The following is a 10,052-nucleotide window of genomic DNA, read 5'->3' on the forward strand; positions in this document are numbered from 1 at the left end:
TTTGGGTACAGCAGTGCAGGGTGGAGACCCTGCAGAGAGCCTCCTAAGAACTCACAAATGTGCCCATGAAAGAGCCAGCATTTGGCACCTGCCAGCCAAGGGCACCTGCTACATGAGACTTCTCTATTTTTCCTCTAATACTTCTCCCCAACAGCAGAAAAGGGGCCACAGCAGCAAAGGAAGGTTAGAAAACCAGACCACACTCTACTCTCCCCACAACAGGATCTCAAGCCAGGGGAGAGTCCCATGGAGGGTAAGAAGGAGTATTAAATTGGATTCACGATTGATTAAATTGGATGAAGATTTGATTTGGACAGGACCAGACTTTTTAGTGCCTGAAAATTGGTCTTAATTATAGAAATGAAACTGTTCTTGTTACTGATAAGGAAGAGCAAGCCAAGGACTCTGAGAAATGAAATTCACCATAATATGGTTGAAGGCAGCAGGAGGAGAAAAAATATAGCCGTTTCCTTATTGTCCCGAAGACCTGATACCTTCAGGTGTAGCCCATCCAATAAACCAGCTATACAGGTAAGCAAATAAATAAGATAATTTCAACTAGTCATTAGAGTCATGAAGGGTAAACAGGGCAATATATTAGAAAGTGATGACTTGGGAGTGGGAGGGATGCTCTAGCCTGGGGGGTCAGGGATCAGCTTTCCAGTAGGTAATATTCAAGCTGAGAGGAGAAGTGATGAGGAACGAGTCCTGTAAACATCTTGGGGATGGGCGTTCCAGGAAGAGGGAAGTAGGCATTAACTTGGCTTATTTCAGGGGCAGAAAGGAGAGGAATGCAGCTGCAGTACCGTGGTGAGTGCCCCTGCAAGAGGTGAGACAGATCAGAGGGGGCCAGTCATGCAAGGCTTTGGGTCAGGAGTTGAGGCTGTAATCCAACATTAGGTATCAACTGTACCTGTCCTTTGTGTAGTGGGAGAAGTTGCAAACTGGTGCCCTCCTGCTTGCTGGGTATCTCTAGGAAACAGTAGGCTACAGAAATGCACTGGGGCAGCCATGGTTGCCCGGTCTTTGGGCATTAGGGCAGGGAGCTATGGGCGTGAATGATGAGCTGATTGTTGCGGGTACTTAGAGGGGTGGCAGTTGGCATTCTTGCACTGGTGTCCCTTCACTGCCAGCCCAAGAAGATAAGAGCACCCGGTCAATCAGAGGCAAATCGGATCTCTCTTGGGGAAATTCCTGGGGGAGTGATGGATCTCCGAGCGTGGGGCAGGATTTCATTTCCTTCTGGGACACACGCTGTCTCCTTGAGTGACCTTATTCCAGATCTTCTAGATCTACGCCTGGGTGAAAAAGAGGACACCTTTTTTCAAGATCTGCCATCACCGCCTCAGGCCTAGACAGGACCTTGACGCAACAGGAAGGGGATTAAGATCAGGGAGCGAAGGCGGCTGGCAGCCGCAGGTCTCTACCAGCATCAGGATGGCCAAGGGCGCGGCCAACTCCGCTAGAGGGCGCACGTCCCCCGGCGACCTTCCAGGGCTCCCGCGACCAGGCGACCTTCCAGAGCTCCCCCTGTCTGTCTCAGCACTAGCCTGCACCCGGGCGGACGTCCCAGTGGCCAGGGCGGAAAGCCAAGGGGCTGGACGTCCCTAAGGTCTGTCTCTGTCACGCTGTTCTTGGTACTACTACTGGCCTCTTTCAGACCTTAGAGGCTGCAGCCTTGGTCATTCAACCCGGAGTTTGTCCCAGAGGTCAGTGGCGGGAGATAAATTTGGGACAGGTCGGCATTTCGAGCTTTCCCAGGACAGGAGAAAAGTGGCTCAGGTGCCGTTGTCCCGGCAGGCGGCATCTCCTTCACCGTACCTCGGGTCCGCCCTGCGCCTCCCCCAGCTCCTCACGGGTTAACACCCCTCGCCGCCCGCTCGCTTCCCGGTGCCAAAGTGGGTGTTGCTGGAATTCCTCTCTCCCTCTCCCGTAATGAGGGGGCTGAGCTGTCCCTCCGAGGAGGGGGCATGGTGTGGATAAAAGAGACGAAAAAACAAGGAGAGGTTTCCAAAAATAAAACCCTCCGGCTCCCCTTCAGAAGGCTACAGCGACGCCGAGAAGGCGCGAAGGTGCGGCAGCGGCGCGCGCCCAGCTGGAGACCAAGCGCGACTCCAGGCGCAGGGCGCACAGTCCCCCATCTCTCTCGCCGCCCAGTCCTCGCTTCGGGGAGAACCCGGCCTGCAGTCTGACTCGGGGTCCCCTAGACGAGGAGAAGCGGGCCGCCAGAAGGGGGCCTGAGCGCAGTCCGCGGGCGGCGGTCCGCACAGACTGCCCTTCCCGGGACGGTCCCCCGCGCGCACAGCTCTCACGCGGCCTCCGGCGCCATGAGGCCGCCGACCACCTCCCCCTGCCCCGGGCACGCCCTGCGTACCCCCTGGAGGAGCTTTCTGCCTCTCACCCTGGCTCTCTTCGTGGGCATGGGTCATGCTCAGAGGGACCCGGTGGGAAGATACGAGCCGGCTGGCAGGGACGCGAATCGGCTGTGGCGCCCCGGGGACAGCCACCCTACAGGGGCCGCAGCCAAGGTGTACAGTCTGTTCCGGGAGCAGGACGCGTCTGTCCCAGGCTCGCCGCCCGCAGAGCAGGCTCAGCCCGGCTGGGGGAGCTCCAGGAGGCCCGCTGAGGCGGAGGCCAGGAGGCCGCCCCGCGCGCAGCAGCCGCGTCGAGTACAGCCACCTGCGCAGACATGGAGAAGCCATCTCTTGGGCCGTCAACAGCCTGCACCCCGGGCCCGGGCCGCCTTGGCTCTCCCGCGCCTCGGGTCCCTGCAGCGATCCCGGGCTGCGCCCCAAACCCCGCCGCGAGGGCGACTCACGGGGTGAGCACTGGAGAGGGAAGCACGGGGGCTGGGAGGAACGAGGGCTGGGGGTGCTCATTACTGGAGGGATGTGCAGGCGAGAGGAGAGGGTGCCATCGGGCTCTGCCCTTCATTCCCCTGACTTCAGCACTGTGGGGACACAGCACAGAGCCGGGCCTCGGAGATCTGACCCCACTTTGAAAGAGTTGAGGGGAAAGAGAAACACCATTCTCACCCTTGCGTACTAGCTCTCTGAGTCCTGACGTTAAATCCTTTCCTAATGCGCCTCGGAATTCGCCCGTCTTCAGCTAACCCGTGCCTGCAGACGCCCGCTGTGCTGCCGGGTCCGAGATGGAGGCGGGAGGGGACAGCGGGGTGGGCGTTCCAGGCGCAGGAGGCCCGGGAGACGGCGCAGAACGCGCGTAGGTGGAGGATTTCGGGGGCAGATGTATCTCTGGGAAGGGGGCTGGCAGCGAAGCCCGTGCATGGGGTTAAATGTTTGGGCTGGGGCACAGGTTCGCCTGGGCGGGCACACGATGGTTGGACATGGGAGTGGGTGTGGGCTCGGGGGCACTTTGGGCAGGAAGCGTGCCCCTGGTGTGGCTGCGGCACAGTGGTTACGTGGGCGAGTGGATCTGCCTGTGCAGCTAGGTTTCAGCGCGACTAGCGCACTTTGTGGGGCTAAGCCTCTCCCCAACCCTGCAATTTACTTTCCCCCTCTCCCCAGGCACCACCCGCTGCCCCTCTGGGCCACCCTCTCAGCATAAGCAAACTCCCCAGCACCTCCAATCCCTAGTGGAGGACCATCCCGGCCGCAGGGCGCTAGCGCAGCCTTGCCTGGGCATGTAAGGTGTGTCCAGATTTGTGGGCACAGGAGCTGTGAGCAGAGCAGGGCTGGGTTGGGGCACCATCAGAGGGCCTGGGAAGGAACCTGGCAACCCTCTGGGCCTGAACCCAATTTATCAGTTGGGTTTAGTCCGGGTGCACAGCAGAAAGGACACCGGTAACCCGAGTCCTACTCTGGAGGATGCTCTCAGGACATTTCCACTCGCTGTTTTTCTTGGCTGCAACACTCTTCTCTCACACTTCAGCTGGACTCCCTCCTTTCATTCAGATCTCTACTCAGGCCTTCTTTGACTACTCCTGCCCCATCTACTCTCTCCCTTCGCCCTGCTTTATGCTTCTTCATAGCACGCACTCCCATCTGACATATTTTATTTCTTTTTCTATGTTTATGGTCTCGTCTCCTAGCACATGCTACTATAAGTTCTATGAAAATAGAGGCTTTGTTTTGTTCATTGCTGTGTTAACAGTACCTAGAAGAGTGCCTGAATATAGGCGATGCTCGTTAAGTACCTGTTGAGTGAGTGAATGAACTCCTTGCTGCCCATGGAAGGCCCAGCTTAAAGCAGGTGGAGAGTAAGCCCATGTGCTGCCTAGTGGTTTACACACAGAATCAGTAAACAGGTGTTACTGGAGCACCTGCCATGTCTCACTTTTTCCTTTCCTGGCCTGTGCAAGTGAATACATGCTTCCTAAGAGCAAGTGCGCGGAGAATGGGATCGAGATGGGTCCCGGAGACAAAGGCATTGTTCCTGCGGGGAGAGCAACTCAATTACCCAAAATCGAGTTGGAGAAATGGACAGATATGTTCCAGGGAATGTGTTTTCTAGTACCAGAAGCTTCATGTTAAGCACCAAGGAATGGAACAATTGTGGCTGAGGAGCTCAGAGGAGAAGGAGGCCCTGTGAGCTGGAGCCCCTGGTGCTTGATGGGCAGCATGTGGGGAAGCAGAGGAGAGGGAGGTGGCAGGAGTGGGTCCCCGAGATGTAGCACTGCCCAAGGACAAGGGCTTCTCTTTGTTGGCATTGGTCTAGGGGCAGGATTGCACCTGTGTGGAGGGGAGCCATGGGGGTGAGGCTGGAGGCATAGATTAGGCCAGATCATGGAGGAGCTTAATGCAGTAGGCATTTAGGTGGGAGTTGGGGGAAGGTGAGATAATGGAGAGGGGTTGGGAGAGTGCACTATTAGAAGTCGTGAAATGAGGTGGTAATGAGCAAAGCAGGTGGATGAGGTGGTAATGAGCAAAGCTTATCCACAATAAGGCTGGTGGATGTGCACAGGTGTGTAAGGACATGCCTTGGCTGGGTGCCACCCACAGACACCTGCCATACACAGGTGCACACATCATATCACATGCTGGGTTTGGCTCCTTCCCTAGATTATATTCTGCACCTTTGGTAAAGGGAGAGTTACTCTGGCACTCAAACCAGCCATTCCGAGTCAGCTGTGGAGGAGCTGAGTGGCAATCTTGTTTAAAGGGCTTCCTCTACCTAGGTCTATTCTGGCTAATGGCTCCTGGCCAGGCTGACCTCTCTGGCAATTGCCTTGTGAGTTACTCAGGGCCAAGGACCAAATGCCACCTGCTGGTGAAGTTTGAAATTACATTAGGATTGCTAGGGATTCTTCATTCGTTCAACTAGTGTTTGGAAGACATCCTATATGCCAGAGACTGTGCTGGAAGCTGGAGAAACAGCAGTGGTCAACACAGCCTCTGTCCTCATGGAACTGGCAACATAGTCAGGGTTTATCGCACACAACGAACCAGAGAAGACACGGTTCCTGCGCTAATGAAATTTACAGTCTACAGAAGACTTGTAAAGCTATTGTTTCCCAATATTCAGGGTTTTTAGAACTAGCCTCAAGGCATAGCCCTTTCACAATATTTTCCTCTATCTTTTCCCTCTTGCTCTATTATTTTTCTTTAAATTCATGTACTTTTAAAATAACAGGATTTTGTTTTATTTATTTTAAAGTATTTTATATTATGAAGTTTTGTACAAACATACAAAAAGGTATTAGTAATAATGTAACTCACACTCCAGCTTTATCAAACCTTAATATTTTGGCATATTTTGCTTTTGATATTTTTAGTTAAAATTTTCTATATAAATTTTCCTCCCTTTCTCCCCAGAGTTAACCCCTATCCTAAATTTACTTATGATTCCAAGGTATATTTTTATACTATTACTACAGATACATGCATCCATAAAATACATGATTCGTTTTGCACATTTTAAATGTGGATAAGTAATACCATACTGTATTGTCTTTAACAAGTTGTTTTCCCTCCACCTCATTAGATTTTTGAGTTATAACTATGGTAATATAATTAGCCCAAATTTATTCATTTAAGCTGTTGTATATTATTCCACTGTGTGAATATACCACAGTTTATTTATCCATCCTCCTGTTTTTGGACTTTTAGATGAGTTACATATTTTTGCTATTACAAACAGTGCTTGACTCATTTTTCTACATAAATAAATTCATTTTTTATTTTCAAAAAAACTTTGTATTACCATCATAAGCTGAAAATAGAACCACTGATCATGAAGAAAAAGGTAACTGTAGGAAAACTGAAAATGAAAGCAGAATGCTTTCAAATTCTAGTCATACACCATTATCTTAGGAAACTAAATCCTGTGATGTGTTCTCCCTATTGAAAAGGGAAACAGGCAAGTGTTGGGGAGGCCCTGGCCTGAAGACACAACCTCAGACAGATTTTTTTCACTGATCTACTCAGGCTAGAAAGAGCACTGAAATGGAAATCACTTTCTCACCATGTGATTCAGCACTGTTGAATGCTGTGACTGTGGAAACCTAAAACCCACTTTCCTGCCCTCAGTGTTGCTCATCTGCTTTTTGGGAAACACTGGATTAAGTGGAACAAAGGAATATTAAATGTATCCCATATGTCAGGCACTGTGTTAGACTCTAGAGGCACGAAGGGAAATAAGAAAGAACCCTCAAGGTAGACAAGACAGAGACCCATGCAGCCAACAACCTGAGACAATCAGTACAAAATGATCACAGGAGATGGAGATTGGGGAGGGCTAGGCAGATGTCAGGGGAGGTTTTACCCAAAGGAGGTAACATTTGATCTGGAAGTCTTGGAGTATGCAAAGGATTTTAATTGGCAAAAAGAGAGGGAAGGCCTTGTAGGCAGAGAGCGGCTTAAGCAAAGGCATCAGAATGTGACCATATAGAGTGCAGCTGGGGGATGACAAACTTTAGATCCTTGGAGAATCACAGCTTTGGTTGTGGATGGTCATGGAGATAAGGGAGAGGTGATGGGGACAATTAGACTGCACAGGCAGGCGGGGGCCAGGTTAGCTTTGTAGAGGCCAATGGAGAGCCATGGGAGGTTTTAAACAAAGGATCAGTATGATCAGATTTGTCCCAGGTGGAACAGCAATTGTTCCGGGCTGTTAGCCAGAAATGTCCCCAAGGGTTAGGCAACGATGCTGCATATTGGGCTAATGTTTGCTGAATGGCGTCACCTGGAATGTTGGGTTCATATGAGCTCTGATCGGTACTCTCCAAGGAGTCAGAACCGCTGAGTCATATATCCCAGACAGTGAAGTTCATTTGTTCTCTCTAGCTAGCCAGAGCCAACTGAATGATTATCTCTCAGTTGGCCACTTACCTGGGCCTCTACCCAAAACTCTAATATCGACCTAGAAAGGACACTCAGAGGCCTTCATTGAGGACCTGAATCCCTCTTGAGTGCCCTCCCGGTCCCAGCCTACCACCTACCCCACCTTGCCGCCTGGCAACCTTTGATTCTGGCCAGTCCTCATTGTGGTCCTGACAGCACCGAGGGCTCCATGATGGGCAAGGCCAGCTGCTGCCCTCCTACAGTCAGCCACCGAGCCATCCTGAAGGTGTCTGGGTTCACAGCTGGCTCACCATGATTGCCTAACCAGGCGGGCCCCTCAGTCTGTGCTATCTGGGCTCCCGCAGACCTTAGTTCATAGAAAACTCCCAGGCCATGCAGTCTATTTCTTCTTGAAGACCTCCCAGGCCTCTGAGAGGCCTTGTTACCACCACAAGGATAGTGACTTACAAATGGGTGGGTAATTTCCCCCTTCTACTGGGGCACATACAGTCAGAAACCTTGAGTATGAGGGTATGAGGACCACGCCCATCCCCAGAACCCAGTGTTCGGGCCCTGACTGGGAAGAGGCCGTCATGGCGCCAGGAAGCTGCTGAGGGCAGCAGTTTGAAGAGACTTTGAGGAGGCCAGAATGGCAGAGCCTTTGGTTGGGGGGACATTCTGGAGCTCCCTGGGAGGCAGTTCCCCTCAACGTTGGGCCAAAGGGCCAGGAATGAGCCTCAGCTTTTTCAAGCTGCAGGAGTTTATTTTGAATGTTTTGTAAGGCTCCCAAACCACATAAGCATTGGGAGCCCCTTAAATGTCAAACAAACTCCTAAGCAAGACCAGTTCCTTGCCATGCTGGCTACAGAAGTCACAGGGATGGCCCCTTGTTCTGTCCTTCGCTCCGACTCTCTGGCTCCATACCTCTGCCACCCTACTCATCCTGAGTTTCAGTGAGTGCTTGGTAGATAATTCTGGTGCTAATGATGGGGGCCAAAGATCCAGGCCCCCAGAGGTCCTCTCTAGGAAGAGCCCTTCTAGGGAAGTCACCCAGGTCTAGGCATTTGAGTCTGTAGATTGAGAGTCAGGGCTGGTGACGCCTGCTGCAGGGGACTTCACCTGGACTGCTCCGAAAGCAAAGTTTGAGTGAGATGAGTGAGTGCCCCGGTGATTACCTCAGGTCAGTGTCTCCTGTGGAGGCCCTCAATGCCAGCACCAAAGAGTAGCTGGGAGAAGGATTATTCCCCATGAAGTTCCATCAACCTGTCCAAGTTAAAACAGTGTGCTCCCTATGCAGGGGCAGCTTAACCCAAGTCCCCAGCCCCATCTTCCTACCAGCTTGCCACCTTATAAGCCCCTCTTAACAAGAAATTCTAGGGCTCAGTCTTACTGTGCACCAGCCTGGCCAAGGGCTAAGGCTCCTTCCCGTGTGCATTTGTTGGCAGGTGATATATATGCATGTGCATAAGAGAATTTTATGTCCTCCAGCTTCCCTTGGATTGTCAGCATTTGTTGGGCAAGGACCATGGTGTTTATTTTTTGATGAGAGGCGATGTAGAGTTGGAGCATGACTTAGAGTTGGGCCAACTCAAGTTTGAATGAGGCTCTGGCACTCACTTATTGTTTATCCTTGGCAAGTGACTGAACCTTTCTGAACTTGCTTTCCGAACATCTTCATGATCACTGTCATTATTGTCCTAGTGGAGTGCCTTCTTGTGTCAGGTGCTATATATTCCTATCCTGTTTAATAGTCACAACCACCCATTTAGGTAGGTATTACCTCCTGTATTGTACAGATGGAGAGAGTAAGGTTTCCCAAGGTCACGCAGAGAATGTCAGAGTCAGGATTCCATATTAGATCTGCAGGATCCCAAAGTGCCTGGCCTAAGCCCTGAGGCATCCTAGATAAGGGGGACAGTCTGCCCAGCCAGGCAGTGTTCTCCCAGGCCCTTCCTGCAGAGGGCAGGACCATCAGAGGGGTTCTATGAATAGTCCTGCTCTGAGCATCCTATGCCTGACCCTGTTTTGACGACTCCACAGAAGGAACGTCTGCGGCGGACGGTGCTGCCCAGGATGGACGACAGCAAACAGCACCAACCACTGTATCAAACGTAAGTGCCTCCGCCCCATCTACCCTTCTCTGTCTCCTTCGAAGTGGGCTGGTCATGGGGACTCCAGAACTGAGAACAGAAGTGTCTTCCCCAATTTGCCTCCTGGGGATGCAGCTCCCCTCCAGAGTGGAGGCAGGGTGCTGTGGAAGAGAGGAGATTTAAAACAGCCTCCAATAGAACACAACTCAAATAAAATCGCCACTCATGTTTTTATAGCTCCCTGCATTCCCTTCCTGCTGCCCTGCTGTGTTGGCGCCCCATTTGCTCTGCCTGCAGGGTCCCTTAGGTGCCCAGACACCTTGCAGTCTGTAAATGTGGCTGACCCCAGAGCCTCATCATCGCATGTTTGCAGGGGCACCAATCATGGTGTGTGCCATGGGAACCCACCTCTGTTTTGGCCCTGGCCCCACTGGTTCTGGCCTCTGCCAGGCACCCTGCCAGGATGGTCAGATAAAGATCTGATCCTGTGTCTGGCTCAGCCTCCCTGTGGACTGCTCTGAAGCCTGGCAGGCTGGCCCAGATGAGAGAAGAGAGAATAGTCATCTTAGTTAAGTAGAAACCAAGGAGTGAGGCAGGATCCAGGGGCCCTGCGCTCACGCATCCACTGATGGTGTCAGAGGCAGTGACAATGACAGTACTCACTTTGTGCAAGGTCCACTTACCTAGCCTATGGGGCAGGTAGGACCACTATCCATTTGGT

At 52.1% G+C, this 10,052-nt stretch overlaps 1 protein-coding gene and 1 long non-coding RNA gene across 9 annotated transcripts in view; one reads left to right on the top strand and one right to left on the bottom strand.

Annotated features, from left to right (window-relative positions):
* Nucleotides 1-3,368, bottom strand: part of LOC105299233 — a 15,131-nt gene extending 11,763 nt beyond the window's left edge. Inside the window, exon 1 of one of the 2 annotated variants that reach the window (XR_002782940.1) lies at nt 3,036-3,368. This is a non-coding gene — a long non-coding RNA (uncharacterized LOC105299233). The remainder of the gene's footprint in view (nt 1-3,035) is intronic. The other variant, XR_896511.2, reaches the window with a different exon arrangement.
* Nucleotides 1,553-10,052, top strand: part of LTBP2 (latent transforming growth factor beta binding protein 2) — a 99,686-nt gene continuing 91,186 nt past the window's right edge. For 3 of the 7 annotated variants that reach the window (XR_002782939.1, XM_023537043.1, XM_023537045.1), the window contains exons 1-2: nt 1,553-2,821; nt 9,282-9,352. Coding sequence is in view for 6 of the 7 variants with exons in the window: in XM_023537043.1 (XP_023392811.1) it covers nt 2,328-2,821; nt 9,282-9,352 (565 nt within the window). In the remaining variant the exon portion in view is untranslated. The remainder of the gene's footprint in view (nt 2,822-9,281; nt 9,353-10,052) is intronic. The other 4 variants (XM_023537042.1, XM_023537044.1, XM_023537046.1 and 1 more) reach the window with 2 other exon arrangements.

The sequence above is a fragment of the Pteropus vampyrus genome, unplaced genomic scaffold (assembly GCF_000151845.1).
Source record: "Pteropus vampyrus isolate Shadow unplaced genomic scaffold, Pvam_2.0 Scaffold177, whole genome shotgun sequence".
Taxonomy (NCBI): Eukaryota; Metazoa; Chordata; class Mammalia; order Chiroptera; family Pteropodidae; genus Pteropus; species Pteropus vampyrus.